The following is a 24,390-nucleotide window of genomic DNA, read 5'->3' on the forward strand; positions in this document are numbered from 1 at the left end:
ATTGTTGGGCAAAGGCTCCCCATATGGGAACCCCTAACAATTTTCCTTGAACTTTTTCTATGTCTAGTAAGCCTGGTAGTCAGTGAATTTTGTGTATTCTATGATTGTATGTATCATTGGTGCTTGGAATCTAGAGAGGGAAGGAGACCTCAGAGGCCATCTCATTCAACCCCCTCATTTTGCAAATGAGGAAACTGAGACCCAGGCAGGTTAAAAAGACTTGCCCAGGGCGGCCAGGTAGCATAGCAAATAAGAGCACCAGCTCCAGTGTCGGGATGACCTGGCGATCGAATCTGGGCTCAGATACTCAGCACCACACCCAGAAATAACTGGCCACATAACCTTGAGCAAGTTACTTAACCCCGATTGCTTTAAAAAAAAAAAAAAAGACTTGCCCAAGGTTATACAGATAGCATCAGAGTGGGATTTGAACTCAAGTTCCCTGACTCTAGGGCCAGGGCTCTTTTCATGGTACTATAATATATTACTGAATTAAGTAAGTACATAATATGCTTCTGTGGGGATGATTGAGAAGGGAAATTCCAGAAGTGTGGTAGGTTATAGATTTTTTCCTAATGTTTGAACAATTCTGAATCATATTACACTATCCCCTAGTATAAAAGTCAGCATCCTGGCAATGTAAGTTTTAACTTCTCAGCCTTTTGAGTCACTTGGCTTGCTAGGAAGCTGTAGGTGATGAATGGGAGGGGAGTTGATAAATAACTTGGCTGGTGGGTAACTTGAGTTTAGCACTACCTGGTGGACAAAACAAGTATTATACTTCCTTTCTGAATAATTAATAATGTAACAATAATAATAATAATAAATAACAAACAACAGTAATAATAAAACCTCCCTTCCTGGAGGCTTAAGAAAAATACTAGTCAATATGTATGTACTTCTGCTGTAGGACCCCATGTTGCATGCAGTCCACAGCTGTGCCATGAGGTGATATGGATGGACAGACTATACCTCAGATTAGTAAAGGCTGCAGAGTGATGGCAGCAGAGGGAGGGTGGGCAAGTGAGCAGCACGGAGTATGCCAACTTCTCTTCCTAGCTGGAGTTCAGAGGGCCCAATGAAGGACCAGTCCTCACTGGTGAGAGTGACCAGGCATTCACTGTTTTCCAGAAAGACCCAGGCTTCCCTAAGCACAGAAAAGTAGGTGATTGTGACAAATGAGGTGTTGGATAAATCTGAGTTTGTTAAGTACTGAATAGATATTCCAGAGGGGAACTTGTGCACACATAGATACAGTATGGGTGTGATTGTTTGTGAGGATGTGTGTGTCTCCACAGGCATGTGTATGTATGCCTGAACATATGTTGATGGACATTCTAGTTGTATGAACTCATGCTTGACTGTATGCTATGTGCCTTATCTTCCTCTGTCTATGAGTACCTATCCAGAGATGCATGTATGTGTATGTAGTCATAAGCATCTCTGTACTTGTCAGCATCTCCCAGAGAAAGTGACCTCATGGCTTCAGATTATCTGTCTCATTCCACTGAGGTGACCTGCAGTTTACTCCAACAGTCACAAGGAGGGAGAGAGAGAGAGAGAGAGAGACAGGTAGAAACAGAAAGATAGAGAAAAGTTGAAACCAGATGCTGTTTCAGGACAGCCCATCTCAAGTGTAAGAGACTGGAGATAGTGTGGCCCTTGACTATTAAACTATCAATCAGTCAACAATCTACCTTGAGTCCTGGGATTTTCTCCAATTGTTTCAGTGGTCCTTCATGAAATTTTCAAAATACAATAACCTCAGATCATTTAGCTTAGTTCTCAGCCTTCAGGCAGGGCAGGGATTATCACCACCATTTCCCAAGTGAGGTGATTGAGGCACAGAGAGGGGAAGGGACTTGCTAAGATCACCCTAATTTTTCTTTTTAAACTCTTCAACTGCTGTTACTTATCTGGACAAACCTTCTTGAATGATGCTTACAAGGCAGGTGTGAAGCTGATAGTTGGCATAGTTGTAAGTATCTAGGAGTTTGTGGGCTTACCTGTGCACAAAGGAGCCTTCATCTTTGCCAGAGAGAACTGGGGTTCAGAACTTCCTCTTTATCTCTGCTTGCTGTGACCTTTGTCCTTTAAAGTACCATCTCTTCAGTCCTGCTTCTATCTCCTCTGTGAAGCCTACTTTGATCCACCCAGCTCAAACCAGAATTACCCCTATCAATTTTCCCTAGGGCATCATCTGAATTGATCCTTTGCCCTTATCACCCCAGTCTGTGACCCCATTTGAGGTTTTCTTGGCTAAGATACTGGAATGGTTTGCTATTTCCTTTCTCCAGTTCATTTTACAGATGAGGAATCTGAGGCAAACATGGTTAAGTGACAGACCCAAGGTCACACAACCAGTGTGTGAATCCAGGCAGGATTTGAACTCAGATCTTCCTGACTCCAGGCCCAGTGTTCTACCCACTTAGTCACCTAGTTACCTCCTAGCTGAACCCAGTAAGTGCTTAATAAGTGTTTGTTGAATTAAAACAGAATTCTGTGTGTGTGCTTGCCACTATGTCTGGACACATGTAACCCGAATGCCTGAGTGCTGCCTTTTTTTTTTTTTGCTTTTTGGAGGGCAGTTGGGGTTAAGTGACTTGCCCAAGGTTACACAGCTAGTTTTTGGAGTACTGCCTTTTCATTTAGAGGGGAAGGGACATTGTCCAAATATGTGATTTCACTGGCATAGGGTATTGCCACTATGAAAACACCTTCCATCAATGAAAAACAACAACCTTTTTGTAATTTATCATCTTAGAGAGTCTCCTGGTGCAATGAGAAGCTAAGTGACTTGTCCAAGATCACTTGTTATAGAATGTTATAAAAAAGAGAACTTGAACCCAGGTCTTCTTGGTTTGGCTAGTCCTCGAATCACTGTGCCAGTCTACATGTACACACATGATACATACCTGCCCATACATACACACATATGGATTCCACTCCTATGTCAATGGATGGTTGGCTTCTCCTGGGGTTTGAGGGCATGATGAAGAACATTCTTCCCAGGGTTCTATTGTTTCTCAGTAGTCCAGAATGATTTTTATCACCTTCGAAACACCAGTGAACTCACTGCTCTGGGAACTCTCCACCAATACAGATAGTGGCCCCTTTCCTTCTCAGGAGATGGTTCCCAAGGACCTTGTGATGAAGCACATCTGTTCTCTGGCAGCTATGCCCCTGATGAAGAGCCCCCCTGTTCTTAGCTGGGCTTCCCATCAGAGGACCAAGCAGGCCCATCCTTGGAGACGTCCTAAGTTAGTAAGAACTTTGAGAACAAGTAGTCACCTCCCTACTATGGTTAGGCAAAGAGATAGTGAGCAGTATCATGAGGAAACTGGGAGGCTTAAGAAAGGAGAAGGGATAGACTTGGCCCAAGGAGATGAGGACTCAAACCCAGGTTTTATATATCCAGGCTTCTAGCCAGTAGATTAGCTGTATAATGATTGTTAGTCAGAGCTGGGGTGGGAGGGAGCAGAGAATGGGAGAAGTAGATCTATGGATCCCCTCTATACCAGGAGATGGTGAGACTATGGAAATGCAGGGATTCTATGGGAAGCCTGAGGCCTGGAGATCACGTGGTCACTACCCTCAGGATGAGCTGTTGTTCTGGACTTAGCAAAGCAGGTTAGAGGTCAGGGTCTTGGAATTCCAGGCATAGATCAGAATCATTCTGGACTATATAGGCCTCCTTGAGATAACTAATGCTGGAAGGAGAACCAGGACTGTATAGGACATAACTCTCCCAGAGCTTGTTGGAGAAATGAAGTCTGGGGGAAGGCTGGGGTCACTTTTGCTCTGCATCACCCACCCTCAACACCAGGAAAGATCTCAACCTTACTGGTTTGGGGTGAATGGTTATGGGCATTTCTCCTGAACATCCAGAAACATCCAAGACTCACCATGGATGAAATTTTTTTTTTCCTCTGAATCTCACTTTATATCTTTTTCTCTCTTTGCTTGTCCCTCCCTCTCTCTCTTGCTTATCTAGGGACCTCAGGTTAGATGCCTAAATCTAGTGGGGATGCTGAGCCTGGGCTGATCATGGCATTCAGGGCCCTGGAGATGTCCCTTCCTCTTCTGGAAGGGAAGGGGTAGGCTGTTGATCCATGCCTACTCTCCTACTCAGTCTTGGGAACAGACATCCTTGGGTCTCTGGGGAGGAACTTTGACTCACTGCACAGGGGTGGGGATGGGGGTACAGTGGCCTGAGGATCAGGGGAGGAAGGCCTGATTAGACTAGCTCTGGATTGGGGGTGGGGGCAGTGCTAGGAAGTAGGAGGACACAGGTTGGGGATGGGTGGAGTTTAAGAAACGGAAATGCTGTTTCCTAGTGTAATGCTTCCTTTGGAGGTGGGAGCAAATAGCCTTGACCCACAAAAATGAGTCTTTACACCAAGAAAAAGAGTTGAACTGGTCAGGAAAAACTCTTAAGGAAACTATATGAACTTCCTGCTCTTCCCTACCACTAGGTGTTTCTAGGGGATGTGAGGGCTGGGGCATCCCTGGAGCCCTCCTTAGGGTTCGAAGGCCAGGCTACCAGAGGGATAGCTTCCCTAACTCACTCTTAGGGACGTTCTTCCTGTGGGTCAGTTGTCCTCTGCCCTTCTGCACAGCTGACTGACAGTATCTGAAATGCTGAATGTTCCTGGGAATCTGGGCAAGAGAATTCAGAACAGTTGGGGTAACTGTAAGGACCCCACTCCCCCAGCCACCCCTAATTACACAGCTCTTCACTTGAAGCTGTAGCATGTAAGTTCTTTGTCCTCTTTGTAGCCCCAGACTTGAGAAGCACTAGGTACTTAATAGGTTCCTAAGAAATGCTTGTAGATCAATTCTTCAGCTAATTACAATGCAAAATTTGTGATTCAAAAGGATGGGGGTGCTTCTTAAACCTGGAGGCCCTATTGTCTCTCTTGTCTTTCTGATAATCTGTCTCTCTCCCGGGATGGGGAGAGGGGAAGAGGGGCTAGGTTTTCCTGGGTGGAGAGGAAGGAGAGAGGTGACAAGCCTCTCCAGACTCCTCCTTACCCTGAGGTATCACTTGCCACCCAGGGTGCGCAGGATATGCCTGTCTTCCCCATGCCCATACCCAAAGACATCTATCCTCTCCAGTGTCTAATCTCCATGGGACTATATCCCCAAGTGTTCCCCCCACCCATGGTATCCATACCCAATGTGCCTACCTTCTATAGTACCCACACCCCAAGATACCTACCTTTTATAGTAGATATACGCCAATGTGCCCATCATCCACAGTGCCCATCCTCAGTTGGGGCAGTATCCCAAAGTGATGCCCATACTTTAAAGTGTCTGCCTTCCTGAGCATCCATCTCAAAGTGACTATCCTCCAAATACCTAGACCCCTAGGTTCCATGGGGACCACAGCCCAAGTGTTTCCCAAGGTACCCATTATCCAGGTTGCCCATGGCATTAGGTTGCCACCCTCTTTGGTTCCTGCCCTTCATGCCATGAGTATCTGGGTAGGACAGGAGAGATTCTTCAGATCCATCCTGGCTTTTTATTGAGGGAGAAGACAGGGGAATAAGGGAACAGAGAGGGCTGTGGGGTCAGGCAAAAGTGGGGTTAGGTCAGTGACCCCATACACCAGTGGAGCTGAGACCCTGGGAGCAGGATGAACTCCAACTCCCTCCCTAGGCCAGTCCTGGGCACAGGTTGCCCCCTGGTGGTGATGGGAGAAAGGATACCTCTTGCTGTTGGACCCAGGATGGGGATACTTGAGAAGCTGGTTTGGGTGGGCAGAGCATGGAGACATCAATTTCTTCCAGGGATACACTCATGTCTCCATCCAGAAAGCCTAGCTCCCCACCCCTGGGAGCTAGTTCATTGGAAATAGCACTGGAGTGGGAATCAGGTGACCTGGGTCTGTTTTCCACTTCCGCCACCGACTCTCTTTGAGATAGGAAAGTCTCTTCCTCAGCCTGGTCCTCAGTTTCCTCCTCTGTAAAATGGAGATAATTATCCTAGCTTTGCTTCTCTCATAGGACTTTTGTGAGGATCTGATGGGACAATAGATGTAAGTGCTTTAAAGAGGGATGCAAGTATAAGGGATTCTTATTACATGATGGCCTCTTATAGGAGGCAGGGAGCATCTTTTGGGGGGTGGGAAGGGAGGGAGGGAAATTCAACAGTCTTGGGAAGGGACATATCCATGTATCTCATCTCCCTCCCAAATTACTTTGCCCACCCAGATGTTTCTGTCCATGAAGAGACAAAGACCCTTGAGTGTAAGAGTCACAAAATGGCAGAGCTTGAAGGAACCTTAGAACACAGAACATTAGAACGCAGAATGTTGGAGCTGGAAGTGACTTTGGAATATAGAACTGTAAAACACAGACCATAAAATGCCAGATCTGGAAGGAACCTAAAACATAAAATGTCAGAACATCGAACACAGAATTTTAGAGCTGGAAGGTACACAATGTTAGAATACAGAACCTTAGAGGGTTTTTAGCTCTTGAATGTAAGGGAAAACCATCCCAGAGAGAAGAAACTTACCCAAAATCACGCAGTTTTTCAGTGGCAGAGTGAGTTCATGAGATCCAGATTCCAGGCTAGAAAAAGAGGGAGCTAAGTTGTTCTTTTGTGGAACCCTGACCTGTTGGCCATTCCCCAATAGGGATGGGGGAAGGAACAGCAGGAGCCCCAACCTTGGACATTCCACCCCCTTGGTCTAGCTTCTTGGGGCTGGGGCTGGATGAGTAGCCTTGGGTCAAGTGTCCCATTGGGATGGGGAAGGAAAAGAAGACAGTAAGGGTAAAAGGGATGTAGAACAGAAAAGTGGGCCAAAAAGGGCAGAGACCCACAAGTTCTGAATCAGTGATGCCTCCTCCCACTATTGGGCTGCTCCTGAGCTAGGCTTAGGATTTTCACTTGGGCTGGATAGTATGAACCCTCGAAGGACCAAAGGGGATACTCATGGCAGTGGAGGGGAAGCCCAGATCCCCACCAGTTCTGGGGCCTCTGGCATAAGATGGGTGCCCGCTGCTGCGCTTCTTCATCCTCCCTGTCCACAGGCTCTGCCTTGGGTTCTGGCTTGAGTCGGGTCAACAGGACCAAGAGCATACAAGTACTCAGCAGGATGGCAGCAACAGCACAGAGAGCACTGCCCGCTAGGCGGCAAGTGCCTAGAGCCTTGTTGTACTGAGCTGCTCGCTGGTCCAGAACCAGAAACTCTCCTGCTCCGATGCCCTCCAACTTAGGCGGCACAGCATAGCCCGTGGTCAGGGCAGCAGCTCCCAGGAGCAGCAAGAGGAGTGACAAGGACACAACTCCCTGGGGAGAGGAAGACAGGTGGTGGGGGGAAGGCTGGGGGTGGGCAACTGGCCAACACCCACACCTAGGGAAGTCCATAAAGATGGGTGGTTTGATTCTGTAAGTGATTTTTATAGGATTCAGAAAGGACCTCAAACATCAAATAGTTCAACTGTCTTCCCACCTCCCGGCCACTTTACACATGAGGAAACGGAGCCCCAGTGAGGATAGGTGACTTCCTAAGATTATATAAGTATAAGATTTGAACTGGGACTTGAACCCAGGTCCTCTGACTTGCATCAATCAAATCCAATGGTGTGGAATTCCTTTACACCATACTACCTTGTTCTAGTTTTGGGGGGTGTGGGTGGGGATGGTATAGGGTAGGCTATTACAAATAAAGATGCTGTGAATATTGTATAGATTGGTCTTTTATTGCTTTTAATAGTACCTATATGAACTATGCAGTCATACAGGAAAAACCAAATGGATGAAAAATGAATATCACTCAGATTACGATATTCCATTTGATGGGTAGACTGTTGAAATAATCCAATGCTACGTATATCTTGGCCAGGTGAATCATGGAATACAAGCTCAGAAAATTCACAGCCACAAAGGACTGTTCCAAAGGGCAATGGAAAGATCCATGGTGGGTGTGATTAGGCAGTAGCATATTACCAACAATGACTCCGTTGCATGATGATGTAATGGGTATCATCAAGGACATGAATCACTGGAAAAGGAGATGGACAGTTCATGTACCAAGACTGAGAGATAACATATAGGTAATCTGAATACTACTGGTATCCATGAAATACTGAACCAGAGAAGACTTGTAGCATACTGGATAGATTCTCTATGGATGATTTACAGAAGAACATGGACAGTTTTGTATGGGATGGGAAAGTATGGATGAACTACAATCCACATGAGTGAATAGAGTACCCACATTGATAAAATCCACTGGACTATTAGAGTATAACTTCCTTATGGATAGTAGGATCTCTGAATCAACGAATATGATCAGTCTCGTTGCTCTTATGAATATATCACCAGTTTGCTTTCCAAAAAGAGTTATTAATTCACAGCTCCACCAACAATGTAATAGCACACCTGTTTGCCCATAGCCCCACAGTATTTAATTGTATCAATTTTGACAATTTAGTGAGCTTTAAGTGGTAGATGGAGAGGCAGCCTGGTATAGTGTATGGAGAGCTGGTATCAGAGTCAAGAAGACCTACTCTAGCCAAGCCAGTCTTTCCCCATAGTTCACCCTCCCAACATTCATTCTTACCCAGGAGCCTTGGTTCATATTGGAAACCCCACATTGTATCTTACCTGTCTCTCAAGGTGTGCCTCAAATATGACTTCATTTTAGCAACCTCTATTGATCATCCCAATCTACAGTAACCTCTCCCTCCTTTGGGTTCATAAAATCCTGACTATACAAACTCTGGGCTAAGGCAGGAAGGCCAGCAATTTGAAGGGTAGAGTTGAGAAGACTTACCTTCCAGAAGGAGGAGGACCAGTCACAGGTATCCTGGTTATTTGGAGTGGGGTCCTCCACCTCCTCAGGGTGGGCTGCACCTCCACAGTCCTCATAGAAGAGGTGCAGGTAGGAACGGACCCCATTCCACTTGCCATGGTCCTCATGGGGGCCACGGCCACAGGCACATGGCCTTTCTCGAGCAGGCATCATATTTCTGTCTGAGAGTGGGGGGAAATATTAGGGCTTAAGGTCAGAGCTCCCCAGAACCCTCAGTTCCCTGGACAGGGCCTCACCCCTAACTTATATCAAATGGGGTACGAAGCCTGGTTTATGTCCCACTTTCTCCATAATCCTTTTCCAAATATTCTGCCCCCATTCAGCTCTGATGTAGTAGAAGTTTGGAAGACTTGACTTTGAATTCCACTTGTTTCTCATAAGCTATTTGAACTTGGGCAAATCTTTTCACATCTGTGTGTCTCAGTTTGCTTCTCTGTAAAACCAGGGAATCTATAAGGAAGGGATCTTTCAGTCTTGACATTCTATACTCTATGTTTAAAAGGTGCTCCTTGCTCTAAATTATGTGACACTTAGCTAACAACAGACGGTCAAGGTATCTTTGAAGGGGAAAGTGCCTTTTCTCCTTTCCATATACCTGAGAAGTCCCTTTCTGCACTCCAGTCACCCTGGCTTTCTTCCCTCTTTTCCTCCCATACAACTCAAATGAGGTTTTTCATCACCCTCTTGTATTCTGTCTGGGTCCCTGAATCCCAAGGGATCTGGTGCAAGAATTAGATCTGATAGTGCTCTGCTTGGGTCTCTCCTCCACCACATTCTGTCTCCTTACACTTGTTTACATCTCCCCTAGCAGACTGTAAGCTTTTTGAGGATCATATTCATATTTTTTTTTATCCCCAGTGGAGTCCAAGAGGCAGAGTGGATACACAGCCAACTTCGGAGTCAGGAAGACCAGTTCAAGCCTCCCTGCCCCACAACTCAAATCGTCTTGTTGTGTGACCCAGGGCAAGTCACTTAATCTAGGCAACTCTCCAAGACTTCAAGTTACAAAGGGGTAGATTTGGATTTGTAGAGGGGAGGTGCTGCCTTAATGAGTTCCTTATACCAATAAAATCACGGGTCCAGTCTCTATTCCTAAACCTAGTGCTCAGAATATAACAGGTGCTTTACAAATGTTTATTGAATTAGGTTTGTTGACTTGATAAACCAACCCCACATCTACCCCATCAGATTTTGCCTAAGAATAGATTAAGGTACAACCCCATCTCCAACCCTTTCTGTTTCCATAGTTATTGCATTTGGATCCCAAAACCTTTTGGAGCCAAAGGTATTCCTTGAATGTTGAGTAAATTATGATTATAGAATCTAAGAATTCAAGAATCCCAGTTTATTAATGTCAGAGTTGGAAAGGACCTTAGAACTGAGAATGTATGAGTTAAGCAGGGCCTTAGAGATTATCCATCTAATCCAACAGTGTCATTTCATGAGGAGGAAACTGAGGCTGAGAGAGATTTAGTGACCTGGAATGAAAGCATCCCAGAACTGTAGGGAGATCTCAGAGGCCAACCAGAGACTGCATAGGAATCCTCTCTTTAGAAAGACATCATTTCAGATCTTGAGCTTGGAGTCAGAAGACCTGAATTAAAAACCTACATACTGTATATGATCTTGGGTAAGTGATTTAACTTTTCTGGGTGTCAATTTCTTCATCTGTAAAATGAGGAGGAGGGGTTAGACTAGATGACATCCAAGGTTCCCTTCTAGCACTAAATCTATGATACTCCCTACATTTCTTATAAGTGGATCATCCAGATCTTGCTGGAATACCTCTAGGGACAGGGAAATCACTGTCTCTCAAGTCATTATTATTATTTCTAAAGTGTACACACACACACATTGTTATTTTGTGGTTGGACTGGTGTAAAGGTTAGGAAGTTCTTACTCTGCGATGAAGCTGCAATCTGCCTTCAGGTTATTCTCCCCATTTTTCCTGCTCTGTCTTCCCAGGCCAGGCAGAAGAACAAAGCCAGCTTTCTCAGTCCTAGGACAGCCTTTATATGCTTGAAGTTTTTCCTAACATCATGCGGCTTGCAATGGTTAAACTACTATTAGAATCTAGACCTGCTTGATTCAATTTCAAAAATTCAGGGAGTAAGAAGAGCTAGCCAGTTAGGGGACTATTTTATGGGCGGAGAGATGGGCCTCACTCTCAGATCTTAGGTGGCAGTGCAGAGCCTAGGAAGGATGGATGGAGATAGGGATCTGAGGGGGAGAGAGTGCCCTTCTAGAGGGGGTATGGGAGGGGAACAAAGGGGCTGCATAGAGGGTAAAGTGTGAAGAGGGTTTGGGCTAAGAGTTAGGGAGGACTGTGGGACTCCTAGGCTGGAAGGAGGGCTTTATTCCAAGCCTTCATTTATTGAGGGGAAGGGGGAAGGGAGGGACGATGGGGCCGGGGAGCAGCTGCAGGATCAGGGAACTAAAAGCTGGAAATGGAGGTGTGGTTGGGCCTTCCTTAATATCACCATCCTTTTCACCTACTATCTTCTTATATTTTGGCCCTATACATCTTTCATGCTGTGCTCTTTCCTTAGGAAGAGGAGGAGGAAGAAGGTGACCTTGGAGCCTCCTCTCCTATCTCTCTGGCCCCACCTCCTCCCCCTATTCTGGGTCTTTGCTGCTGGACTGGGGGAGGGGAAGGACCAGCCAGTGGAAAGCTTAGGGTGAGAGTTGCCATGGAGACAGTCTCAAGACTGGCCAGAGATGGAGGAGGGAGGGGGAAAGCTGGCTGCAGTGTGTGATGGGGGTGGGGTAAGGAGGGAGAAAGAGAAGGGGGGGGGGGGAAAGTGTTGGGGGGGGAAGGGCTGATGGCTACAGGTGAATCAGCAATCTAAGAGGGGGAGTAAGAGAGGAAGAGGGAAACTATAGAGGGGGTTTAGTAGGGGATGATGGTTACAGGTTGAGTCAGCTACTGATGGAGGGGGGAGTGGAGGATTAGGAGGTGGAGAGACGCAAGGATGTTGTCTACAGCAGACAACCTGTGAGTCAGCTCTAGGATGGGAGAGGGAGAGAAGGGACAAGGGGAGGGGGCAGTAAAGGGAGTAGAGGATGGATGGAAATAGAGATGTGGTCTCTTTTCATCTTTTGGTTCTCCACTCTTTCCTTGCCTCCAGCCTTTGCTCAGGGCTCTCTCCAAGGTGAGGCCCTTCTGGAGAGAGAGTTCCCCACGGCTTCTGATTTCTGCTCCCTCCCCCTACCCAACACCGCCCCATACAAAATGCTCCAAGGAGTGTCTCTTCCAGGCTTCCCACCCTTCTCCCTTTAGAGGGAAGTGTATTTATATTCCTATGGTATATTCCAGCTGCCCATCAGACTGCCCGACCTTTTCCTCTAACGGGGAAACTGAGGCACAGAAGTGGTGCATTGCCCCGATCTGAGGCATCCCACGAGGAATCCCCGTCTAGCACCTAGTGTTTTTTTTTTCCCCCAGGGCAGAGTCGGGTCTGGTTAGATAGGGTCCCCTCCTCCCTCTGTTGGTCCCAGGGCTAGGACCTGGACACCTCCATGCCTTGATGAGACGCCCTGGACCCCCATACTGCTTACCTAGGCCAGGGGTACTGCCATACTCGACCTCAGAGCACCGTCTGCCTCCCTGGGGTCCCCCGACTGCCTGGCACGGCCTGACGGGAGAGGAAAGGCAACCCCCGGGCCAAATGAGCTGGCTCTGGGGCTAGTCCTGGGAGAGAAGGCTGGGACTGGGGCTGAAGGGGTGTCGGAGCGCGGCGGGCTGCGCTCACCTCGAAGCCCGCAGCCTCCCCTGTGCTGGTTGAGCTGGCGCTTGCGCAAGAACCACTCTGCGGAGGGAGGGTGGGAGGTGGGGAGGAGGGTGGGGGGTGACAGTGCTGGAGTCCACGGCACTGCTTCATCAGCTCCAGGTAGCTTCCAAAAATGGCACCTCCCGCTACTCTCTGGGGCTGCCACAGGCTGGGCAGCGCTAGTTGATACTTGGTTTTCCTGGGGAATTTAACCCCCATCTTTTCACTAAGCACCCCCTCATCTCTTCATGGAGCTCTCTCCCCCTCTTCCCGAGCCCCTATCTTCCACAAGGCGTTCTCCCCCATCCCCTTGATAAGCTCGCGTCATCCTTCACTGAGCCCTTATCTCTCAACGAACCCACATCAACTAACCGATCCCCCCCCCCGCAGCCCACCCACCGAGCTTCATTCCTTAAATGAGAACCGAGTCACCTCCCCTTTCACAGATACCCCATTCTGTCAATAACACTCTATCCAAACATCTAGGGACGGTATAACTCCAATTGAGCTTTGGGGAGCTCTGGAGAAATCCCTCCCCACATTTTAAAAGACTCTTTTCTCCCCTGGGTTTTTCCCAAACTTCCCTTTTCCCAAGTGTCTAGTCTGGGGGAGCTGTTCCCTCTATCTGCTCCCTGCTCAGTTTCCTGTTCTTATGCTTCCCCTTTTCTTTTTTTCCTTCACCTTCCTCCTACCCCTTCCCCCCCCCCCCCCCCCCCAGCGATAGGATTAAATCCCTGGACTTTGGCCAGTAGGAATCCGAATGGTCAGTCAGTCTTCTGGAGGTACCATAATAGGATTGGGGAGATTTGTACCTTCTTTAACCAGTCCACATCCGCATGCAGCTAGGGCATGTTCTCCATTGCCCCTTTGGGAACCCCTGGTAGCCTGGGGCAAGGAAACCTGAACCCAATGGTGCCTGCTTATCTATGGCAGAACTTTTTCTATCCAGGTAGTGTTCTACCCCAATCACTGTCCTTATTGCCTTTCTGCCTTGTCACCTTGGGTCCCTCTTAGATTTGGTGTATGGTCTAAGTTTCACACCCTCCCTACCTGCTGAATACCACAAGGAGTCCTTTCAGGCAGGGGCAGCAAGGATCCCACCAGAGTTCAAGGTTTAGGCAAAATCCTCTACCAACATATCTGGAGAGGAGGGCTCAGTGGGGTAGAGTTGCAGTCTGAGACTGTCTCTTCTAGCCCAGGTGCAGAAGAAACAAGGCCAGGATTCCACCACAATAGAAAAAAAGTCAAAGAGGGTTAGGGACTTTCCCAAAGTCAATGAGTACACTCCCTAGGCTTTCTCCTAACTCCAGGTACAGGGGTCTCACCACTGACCTGACCTACCCTACTATTGATCCAGAGTAAATTTTGATATATGCAAGGAGGGTCTAACATTCCCCCCCCCCCCACCCACCTGTTAGGAAGGTGGCCTGACCTTCTGTTGCTAGGAAACCCAAGAAAAGCTGAGCTGAGGCATTGGTTGCTAGGAAACACCAGAAGATGGGGGCGGGGTGACCATTGGTTGCTAGGGAGCTCAGTGAAGCTGCGGAAATTCAGGCAGATGTCCAGCCTAGAAGTAGCCACTTCTCTCATTCCCATTTTCCTCTGCTCTTCTCTTCTCTATCTTTCCTTCTTTCTTTTCTCTCTCCTTCTTTTCCTTGCCACTGATGCTAATCCTAAACAAATCACTTCTCTTTCTTAACCTACTTCCTCATCTAGTCTTTCTTCAAAGGTCCCCCCTTCCTATATCTAAGATTCTGTTCTTAGGGTCCTTCTAGCTTTGATATCCTTCATTCTCTGGTCTCTTTCTTCCTCTCCTGTTCCCTCTTGCTCCTCTTCTCTTCTTTTCTCTAACCTTTTCTTTTCCTTTACCCCTATCTCCTACTCTTCTCCCTTCCTTTCTCTGCCTCTGTCCCAGGAAAGGATCAAAGAAAGGAGGCTGATTTCTTCTGAAAAGGGGTACCCCATCCAGAAATATCCTGTCCCCCAGCCTTCTTTAAAATAGTATTTTATTTTTCCCCCAACTATATGTAAGGACAATTTTTAGTATTCATTTTTACAAGATTTTGAGCTCTGAATTTTCCTCCCTCCCTCTCTTCCCTCTTCCTAAAATGGTAAGCAATTTGATATAGGTTACATATGTTCCCCAGTTTTCTGGGAGACACCTTTGGAGGCTGATCCCACCCCAGCCAACCCAAAAGAATCAACTTGAAGGTGTGTGTGTATGTATATGTGGGGCAATCCTTCCCTCTCCCAAGTTCTTCACTAGATTCCTCTTTTATCTGTAATTTATTTCTAGTCTCAAATGTTCAGCAGTCTTCTTTTTTTTTTTAAGCAATTGGGGTTAAGTAACTTGCTCAAGGTTACACGGCCAGGTGTTTCTGGGTGGGTGCTGAGTGTCTGAGCCCGGGATTCAATCTCCAGGTCATCCTGACACTGGAGACGGTGCTCTTACTCACTGTGCTACCTGGCCACCCCTCACCAGTCTTCTTAAAGTCACAGCACCTGGGACCTGGGTTGGGAAACAGGTAACTAAGGAGTATGTGTGTATGTGTGTTTGGAAGTAGGAAGAGCTAAATCTAAATACCAATTCTGACACTAGCTATGTGACTTCTGATCAATCACTTAATTTCTCTGGGCCTCCATTCTACCCTTTGTAAAAAAAAAAAAGAGAGAGAGAGCTGGACCCTATGATTTCCAAAGTTTTGTTGTTTGATTCCCCCTCCTCCCAATTCTACAGATAGCCAAAGTATAGAATCTGATGCTGCCTCCAGGCTCTGCATCTAGAGAGATCTTCTAAAAAGCCCACCAGGATTAGTATTGCTCTCTATTTATATCCCTGTAAAAGTGTGAAGTGAATAATCTTGGTATCCCTAGGCCCAGGATGACCTTCATCCCCCTAAAACTGGCTTTGGGCCTTGGGAAACAACAGGTTTGGTTATGATACTTATCTATCATTCTTTAACCCCTGGATCTGTGTACCAATACTCATGATTTAGTCAGAGAACCTGGGTTTGAATACCTATTGTCATCTTCTACCTGTGGGACCTCAGGCAAGAGCCCTCTTCCCCTCTCTGGGACTCATTTTCCTCATCTCTAAAATGAGGGAATTGAACTAAATGATCCTGATAGTTTCCTCCAGTTCTAAATCCTATGATTCTCTGATCTCCCCAGCCCATAGCAATTCTTGGTCCATCCACCTCTTGGCTCCAGAAGCAGTGCCCCAAGTCTCCAGGAAGGAAGGCACAGAACAATGATGTTGTTGAGGAAAGCAATATGTAAATGTGTGTTAGGTAGACATTTAAAGAACATAATTCTCTGTTCCAGGGTTGATGTGAGACAGTATTTTGTAAACCTTACCAAGCTATGTAAGTAAGCTACATTTTTTTTACGGAATTTCAGAGTCAGAAGGGGCTTTATCGACCAGCTAGTCCAATCCTTATCTGAAAAAAGAAATCAGAGAGGCTAATTCAAACAACATAACTTTTCCCAGTTTACTCAGCAAATAGAGTTAGAGCCAGGAGGCAAATCCAGGGCTTCTGAGCCCACATCTAGCACTTGCCCTTTCTACTATGCTGCTCTTCCTCTGTAAATTTGGTTCCCTTCCTCTGTGCATTTCCAGGTTTGGGGAGCTATTTGTGCCTGAAGAATCAAACTATGCTTCCAAAACCTCTCACTTTGAGGCCTGCCTCTTCCCGGAAGCTTTCTTGTGCTGCTCCAGAACACAGAGATCTCTCTCCTCTGAATTCCTTAGTGGCTCTACTATGCCCTGTAGCACTTTATTTCACAGGGTTTTTTAAAGACATTTTTTTTTCTCTAGTTTTACAAGAGACCTAGAGTCCTATTTTTTCTAATGGACTCCTGAGCTCTGGAAAGGCAGGACTTTGTCTTACGGACTCTGTCTTATGCATCTTTGTATTACTCCCACTTAACTCATCACACAGCAGGAACTCAGTAAATAGTTGATAAATCTAGAACAATCTTTTTATCTGGAAAATAAGGAAACAGGACCAGATAATCTCTGGAGCTTCTTACTATGCAGACATCCTATGGCCCTGTGTTCCAATAGCCCATATTCTAAGGTCCTTTCCAGCTCTGACATTCTATGGTCCAAGGTTCCTTCCAACTCTTGACAGGTTATGTTCTAAGGTTCCCACCAGCTGTGATGTTCTATGATACAAGGCCTTTCCCAGCCCTGAAATTCTATTATCCAAGACCCCTCCCCCCCACGACAATCTGCATTCTAAAGTTCCTCCCAGCTCTGATATACTATGTTATATGAATATGTGTTTCATTTGTTGATTACAGGGGTTCTTCCCTTCCTTAAGGTGGGAAAGCTTGTTTCACACCCTTCCGCCTTCTTCCAGTATTGAACAAAAGTTGGGATATTACCACGATTTAGCCAGCAGGTGTCGCCATGATCCTGGATGGGGTTTCCCCTCCCCCTCCCTTCTCAAATCTTAGCTCATCCCAGATGTAGGCAGAATCTGAGAATGCTTAAGCTTCAATGGGCCTTGGAACACAGACTGTCAGAGCTGAAAGGTACTCTGGTTCTATGTCAGAGTCTTAGGATTAAAAAACTTAAGAGCTGTAAGGGGTCTTAAAGAGAATCTAGTCCAGCATCTTTACTTTACAGGGGAAATTGAGATACTAAGTGGGAAAGACATTTGTCCAAAGCCATACAAGAATAAAGCAGCAGGAATGGAATTCAAACCCAGACCTTCTGACTCCACACCCAGGACTCTTTCCATTACACCTCCGGCTCTCCTACACCCCTCATTTTCTACATTTCCATTTCACAGGAATCTGCACCCTCAACTTGCTCTTTTCAGGTCTGGGGGTTCTCTTTTTGGAGACATATTGAGATGCTGGAATATGTCCAGAGGAAGGTGAATAAAGTTATGAAGGAACTATGTTAAGTTCACCAAAGGACCTAGGGAGGTTTAGCCTGGAGAATAGATTTTTCCAGGGGGACATCATAGCCATTTTCAAGTATTTGAAGGGCTGTATCATGAATTCTGTTGTGTTTGGCCCCAGAGGACAGAAGATGAAGGGAGGCAGATTTCAGTTGAATGTCAGAAAAAGCTTGCTAAAAAGAGAGCAGTTCGACAATGGAATAGGCAGCTTTGGTGGGGAGTGGACCTTCTGTCCCTGGAAGTTTTCAAATGGTTGAATGATTGCTTGTTAGAGCTAATGTAGAAAAGTCTCCTGCTTTAGTTGGAAATAGAACCAGATTGCCTCTGAGGTCCAATCCAATTCCAGAATCTAATGATTAGGTAAACAAAAGGTTTTATCTCCTCATAACAGACTTCATATATCATGTTGGGGAGGAATTTGGGGAGCAGGAGGCTTTGACTAGAGGCAAGGGTATATTGTTAAGGTGTGGTTTTGTCACCCCCCCCCCCCCAGTCTCCAGGTTTTCAAGGATAAGGAGATATATGTGATCTCTCATACCTACCCTGGGCAGAATTGAAGCTCAGTAAAGATTTGATGGAGGAAGTAGGAGAAAAGAAAGAAAGAGAAATAGACACACAGGGCTGGACAGGCTCAGGGCACATATATTTTATTTAGTCCTGGTATTGGGCAGCAACACTGGAGCCCAGGGCTTCCAGCCCCTTCCACACAGAGAGGGGTCTGTCCCCATCCTCCTCTCAGCTATGAGACTAGTTCTCCAAGACAACACACAGTGATACCTCTTCATTCATACAACATTAAAAAAAAAAAGAAAGGAAATGAAAAAGAAAGTGATAGCAAGAGGCCTGGAACTGGAGCACCATATACAGGGGGTAGCTGGTAGGGGGGGGGGGGGAGGATAGGATATCCCTGTAGAGATGCTGGCCTGTGTGGGGAACGGCACAGAAGGAGGTGTGGAGGGACCAGGGGTCCCTATTTGTTCCTGAGAGATCTGTGTATGTGGGTATTTGAACCGATGACAGAGTGGGGCACACAATGTCAGCTGAGTCTAGGGAGAGATAGGAGATGGGCAGATTGGGGTTGAGGAAAGGCAGTGGACAAGGGGAACAGGAGCCCAGAGTAAGGGGGAAGGAAGGGAGCATAGCATAGGGTGGGGGAGGCTGTCTAACAGAGAGGACAGACACAATTTGACAGGAAGAAATACAAGTGTCATCCAGGCCTTGAAAGACCTGGCCAGCGGTTCTATTTAGCTCAGGAAAGCCATAAGCTAGGAATAGCCCCCAGGCACTGCATTTTATAACCAGATACTCCAAATGCATAGGAAAAGGCACCTGTCCCCATTTCAAAGATGGGCAAACTGAGGCACAGAGTGTCAGTGGCACAGCATAGAAGACAAAAACTAGGGCTTCTTGTGCTAGGTTACTCACTCTGAATCCAATGCTCTGACCATTCCTGTCACTTCCCTCTGGACTCTCCAAGCCAAAGCTTAACTATTGGCCTGCAGATGATTCTTCTTAGCCATGGGAACCACTCAGGAGGCTGAGCATGCCCCAGGGAGCTTACTGAATGACATGGTCACTGACCCCAGGCCCTCTCCATGCCTCTTTCCCCAGCTGAATGATAACACCGATCAAAGCATTTGGCACTAAGAACTGGGTGGGGCACAGGGGGAGGAGGTTAGGAGGTTAGGAGAGAGCCAAAGGAAATAGGGCCTGACTAGTGGACCCAATCCCTAACAAGGAGAAACAGCAGGGCCCTAAACTCCATGGCCAAGCAGAGGGAGAATCTGCCTGGCTCACTCTTAGCTGATGCCCATTTGGATATTAGCTGTCTCTCCTCTTGTGGGGATGTGTATTCAGGAGGTATTCAGTTCAATTGAGGGCTTTCCTAGGGGGCCCAGCAGGCTGTATAGGAGGGATATAGATTGGTGAGGGCTTTAAACAGCAAATCCTGCTCTCAGATATGTTTCACCACCTCACCCTGCCCTTTTAATGGGAAAGAAGGTTTGTTGCCCTGCCCACCCCACCTCCCAGGAAGCTCCAGACAAAAGATTCTCTCAAAGGAGCATGGGCACTGGAGTAGGGTTTGATGGTGCCACCAGGCCCACCAGTAAAGGAGATCTGGTCACTCTAAGTTGGGGTAGGATACCTGTGAGTCTCAACCTGGCCTGGGTTATTCTAGGGAGCTTGATGGACAAAGTCATCCTTAGGCAAGGCCCACATGTGGAGCTGCCTTGAGCAGCATTACCCTGCTAAGAGATGAGGTGCTAGGGCTTTTCAAGGTCATCTAATCCAACTCCATCATTTTACAGATAAGAACGGGGCCAGGTGCACCTGGGAAATGGGAGTCAACAGGGCAAATGAAAAGCAGGAAGGGAAAGAGGAGTTATTGTCCCGAAGGGGTGTCTTGTAGGATATCCCCAGACTCCTCCCAACAAAAGAATGAAAACATCCTTCTTAGAACCCAGGAATTCACCATCCCACCAATGTTTCTTTTAGAAGGCAGAACTCTGAAGTCACCCAGAGTTGATAGGGTGGGTATGGGCTGAGGTTGAATGTCCTCTGCCTCTTTCTTTGTCTAGAGTAGATTGCCATGGTGGGGCTGGTGACCAGACAGAACCCCAGGTTTTCCTCAAAGGTAGCAAGTCCAGGACATGAAGGAAGGAGGAGACAAGGTCACAACTTCAGTTCTTGCCCACAGAGAGGGAGAGGTTTGGAGGGAGACTTTGGGAGGGGCTGGGAGGGAGGGAAAGGGAAGAGGGGAGGGGGGAATTATGGAGCAACTGAGAACAGGAATAGGAGTCATGAAGCTGGGTAAAGAGGAGCTAGACTCCAGGGAGAATCATTAGAGCAGAGGCCAGTGCAGCCTCTCTCACAACCCTGAGCCAGGATGGGGTGATGAGTAGCACACATCCCAGCCAGGGAAATTGAATGAAGTGGGCTTGTGTACCTTGATGAGACCTCCCCTTTGGAGAAGAGGGAGGAGTGGATGGGATATGTGTGTGTGTGTGTGTGTGTGTGTGTGTGTGTAGGACTTGGAGAAAGGGGGTTCTATCCAAGGACATATATGCAAAGTGTGGAAAATAAGCTATGTGTATAAGGGATGGAAAGAGAGATTTGTTTGTGGAGGAGATGGAGAGAGGTTCATAAGATCATAGATATATAGCTGGAAGAGACCTTAAGAGGCCATCTAGTCCAACCTCCTCATTTTATGGATGAGGAAACTGAGGCCCCAAAAGGTGAAGGGATTTGCCCAAGGTCACACAGGTAGTTATTTTAATTTGGAATTTGAACCCAGATCCTCTGACTCTCAATCCAGGCAGCACCATGCTGCCTCTCTAAGGGATGGGGAGAAAGGTGTTTCTATATGGAATGGAGAGGGATGTGTCTTTGTGTCTGTATAAGGGAAAGATTCATAGATTGCTAGAGCTGGAAGGGACCTTAGGGGTCATCTATTCCAACCACTTTACTTTACAGATAAGGAAATTTAGGCAGAGAGAGGTCAAATCACCTGCCCAAGGTCACACAGCTGGTTAGGGGCAAAGCTGGAATTTGAAGAGGGTTCTTCTGTCTCCTATCCAGTTCCACTACCCCATGCTTCCACCACAAAGAAGGGTGTGTGTATGGGATGGAGAAAGGAGCATGCCAGTGTGTAGAAGGAGCAACGACCCGTGTGTATCTGTGTTTAAGGGATGGAGAGAGGGGTGTGTCTAGGAGTATGGAGAGAGGGGAGTGTCTAGAAAGATGGTGAGAGGGGCGTGTCTGGGTGCAAGTCATGAAAAGTGGGGTGTGTCCATAGGGGATGGGTTGAAGGGTAGGCTGAGTGTGTAGGCATGGCTGGGGCGTCTGAGTCGGGGATGGGGTGACAGCGGAAGCCTTTGCCTTTGATGGGGCTGAAGGCCAAAAATACCTGATTCCTGTATGTAAACAGCTGGTTTTTGAGTGCGACCTGATTTGTGGAGTCTGAGTCACCTAGTGAGTGCCTGGCTCAGTAGGTGAAGACCAAGTCCGCGATGCTGGACATAAGCCAGTCCCCAGCGATCATCTCGGTCACCTCGGGGGTGCAGTAGTCCGGGAACTCGAAGTGCGAGGTCCCTGCAGGAGGCAACTGGTCCGGGTCCCTGTCGAGGGCGGTGCAGTCTAGGCCAGGGCCTATGGCACCTGGGAGTTGCCGGGGCAGGAACCCAAGAGGCTCCTTCTCCGGCTCTTCCTCTTCCTCCTCTTCCTCCTCCTCCTCCCTCCCTTCCTCTTCTTCCTCGCGCTCTTCATCCGAAGGGACCAGGGAAGAGGGCGCCGGGGAGCCAACCGGCGAGGTGGCGGTCACTCCGCGCTGCGAGGATCTCGAAGTCTCGGGGATGCCCCCCGCTTCCTCCGACTGCGGCTCCGGGCGCGGCCCCCCTGCCCGTTCCCCCGGTCTCCCCCCAGCCCGCCCCGCTGGGACCATCCGCCACAGCTCCCGCCCGGGAGTCTCCACCAGTCGCACTTCCAACAGTTCCTCCTCTTCCTCCTCTTCGTCCTCGGCTTCCACCTCCTCCCCTAGAGTCGGACCTCCCCCGCGCTGCTCCCCAGCCTCCCCGGTCACCTTCCTGCGCCCCCCACCCCCGCGGCCCAAAAGCGACGGCTTAGTCTTGCTGGGGAGGCGGGGCCGCGCCTTGCTGGGCGCCCCCTTGCCCTTCTTACGGGGCCGGTACTTGTAGTCCGGGTAGTCAGCCATGTGCTTGAGACGCAGCCGCTCAGCCTCGCGTACGAACGGGATCTTCTCGGAGTCCTGCAGCAGCTGCCAGCGGCGGCCCAACCTCTTTGAGATCTCAGCGTTGTGCATATCGGGCCACTGGTCCATGATCTTGCGCCTCTCGTGCTGCGACCACACCATGAAAGCGTTCATGGGCCGCTTGATGTGGCCGCTGGGGGTCTTGCACCAGCCCGGCTCACCAGGGGTCTCCCGGCGGAGCCGCGCCCTCTCGCCCGCGGCCGGCGACTGGCAGCCTTCCCGCTTGGCTTCGCCAACGCGACCTCTCTTCTGTTGCACCATCCCGCCCGGGACTTTGCCCTCCTTCACTCCTCGGTTACTTAGACGGCTGCCGGGGCCCCAGGCATCCTCCAGACTGGACCAGGGCAGGAAAGAAGGGATGCTCGACCAGCCAATTGGCACAGCTCGGTCCAATCCTCTAGGGCTGGGAAGCTAGCTGGGCCACCTGGTAAAGGAGATGGGCTTTGGCGGGCTGCGCACGGGCCCCCGACGGGCAGGCGCGCGTGGTCAGCTCCGGGGCTCCATACGGGCTGGGCGCCCACAGCCCCCTCCTCAAGTTTATTTCAAATCCATTACAGACGTTTTCCCATACAAAGAATTTGTCTCTTCTTGCTGGTGCCTGCCGCCTTCTCCCGGTCCACGCCGTTCGGTTCCCCAGTCAGCGGGACTCCTGAGCCTACGCGGCTGCCTCCTGCACGCACCCCAGCTAGGCGCTGGGCTGTTCGGCACTTCCCCGCCCCTCGGCCGCCGCCTCCCAGTGTCTTTCTCCCCGCGCGTCCCCGCTCGCGCGCGCCCGGCCCCCTCTCACGCGCGCCCGGGCCCCGGGCACAGTCCTGCACGCTGGACCGCCCCGGGTCAGCCCAAGCTAAGGTGCAGCTTCTGTCAGCTGCCTAGACCCGCCCACCTCAGGGGATCGCAGAGACTAAGGTTGCCAGGCAGGGGAGGGAATATTTGCATCCCCCAATCGCTGCCCTAGGAGCTAGGGCTTCTGTTGGGAAGGCGGGGTTCCCGGCTGCCCCCAGCCCCAGGCTCTTACTGCGAAAGGTTGCCGATAGCGGGTGTCAGTTTCCTTTCCCCTCAGCCTCCACCCCGAGGTACTAGGACTAGGTGGGGTGACGGGGATAATCTTTTGAGTATCTCTCTAGCCCTGATCTCAAAGCAGGAGATGCGGAGAGAGGCGATGAATTGGTAACCCTTTTGGGACTCTGGCGAAGAATTACCTCGGGAGCTTTTCCTGTCTCCTACTCTCTCCTGCTGGCAGGTCGAGAAGGTTACCCAAAAAATGCTTGATGCATTTCTAACTAGCCCTAGGTACGATGTGTGGGGAAGACTGGTTTCAGGCCCCTAACCCCCAGGGAAACTATTGAGTGCCTGGTAGTAGAGGTGGTGGAGGGGGCTAGGAGTCTCTGGGTCTCTAGGGATCCCTCTCTCACTTGGCTCTTCTGCTTGCTCTTAGTGGAAGTGGCTGCGGAAATTCTAGGTGTCAGTCCCCGCCCCCACGGAGCTAGGTGCTCTCTTGCTGATCTCTCCTCACCCACTTTGGGCCTCCTCTATAGTGTCTCCGAGGGCATTTCACCCTCTTATGACTCTGGAGCTTGATTAGGGTCGAAGAAGACCCCGTTGTCTCTTCCTCCACAGCTCCAGGTGATTGGGGAGCTTAGAGGGAGTCGCTGGAACCTGACCCCCTCAGTGGATGTGCCTGGCCGTATCCCTGGGTCAGTGATGGGGAGCTAGAGGCAAGGTGGGGAGAGAGAGGAGGAATGGCGGAGAAATGGGGATCAGGTACGGTAGGCGAACCGGAAGGTGGCGCCTGGCTGGGGGGTTCTTGGGCCACGTGTCCTGCGCCTCCCCCACAAGCCATCCAGTGAGGACATTGCGGGGCGGGGGCGGGCCCCAGGGAGTGGGTCACCTTCATAGTGTTGTTGGCACTCCCTCCAGGAGCTGTGGGCGAAAGAGAGAGAGAGAGAGAGAGAGAGAGAGAGAGAGAGAGAGAGAGAGAGAGAGAGAGAGAGAGAGAGAGAGAGAGAGAGAGAGAGAGAGAGAGAGAGAGAGAGAGAGAGAGAGAGAGAGAGAGAGAGAGAGAGAGAGAGAGAGAGGGAGAGAGAGAGAGAGAGAGAGAGAGAGAGAGAGAGA

General features: G+C 48.9%; 2 protein-coding genes across 2 annotated transcripts; both read right to left on the reverse strand.

Moving 5' to 3' along the window:
- Nucleotides 1–5,501: 5,501 nt before the first annotated feature.
- On the reverse strand, nucleotides 5,502–13,767 carry NRSN2 (neurensin 2). The gene is made up of 6 exons (XM_069073979.1): nucleotides 13,648–13,767; nucleotides 12,386–12,462; nucleotides 8,789–8,988; nucleotides 6,974–7,299; nucleotides 6,523–6,578; nucleotides 5,502–5,965 (listed from the first exon to the last, which is right to left on the reverse strand). Exons 3-6 carry the CDS (start codon nucleotides 8,978–8,980, stop codon nucleotides 5,658–5,660), a joined length of 882 nt encoding a protein of 293 aa, XP_068930080.1. The 5' UTR covers nucleotides 8,981–8,988; nucleotides 12,386–12,462; nucleotides 13,648–13,767; the 3' UTR covers nucleotides 5,502–5,657.
- Nucleotides 13,768–18,141: 4,374 nt separating this feature from the next.
- Nucleotides 18,142–22,985, reverse strand: SOX12 (SRY-box transcription factor 12). The gene has a single exon (XM_069073890.1). It carries the CDS (start codon nucleotides 22,537–22,539, stop codon nucleotides 21,496–21,498), a length of 1,044 nt encoding a protein of 347 aa, XP_068929991.1. The 5' UTR covers nucleotides 22,540–22,985; the 3' UTR covers nucleotides 18,142–21,495.
- Between the last annotated feature and the right edge of the window lie 1,405 nt (nucleotides 22,986–24,390).

The sequence above is a fragment of the Petaurus breviceps genome, unplaced genomic scaffold (assembly GCF_028583685.1).
Source record: "Petaurus breviceps papuanus isolate PSGF00001 unplaced genomic scaffold, PetGlider_PUasm1.0 90879, whole genome shotgun sequence".
Taxonomy (NCBI): Eukaryota; Metazoa; Chordata; class Mammalia; order Diprotodontia; family Petauridae; genus Petaurus; species Petaurus breviceps.

Coding starts and splice junctions, on each gene's coding strand:
- NRSN2 (XM_069073979.1), bottom strand. CDS start 8,980: ATGATGCCTGCTCGAGAAAGGCCATGTGCCTGTGGCCGTGGCCCCCAT. Junction 7,300..8,788: donor GGTCCTCCTCCTTCTGGAAG/GTAAGTCTTCTC, acceptor TCCTCTCCCCAG/GGAGTTGTGTCCTTGTCACT. Junction 5,966..6,522: donor GAAAAACTGCGTGATTTTGG/GTAAGTTTCTTC, acceptor TCCATTTTACAG/AGGAGGAAACTGAGGACCAG.
- SOX12 (XM_069073890.1), bottom strand. CDS start 22,539: ATGGTGCAACAGAAGAGAGGTCGCGTTGGCGAAGCCAAGCGGGAAGGC.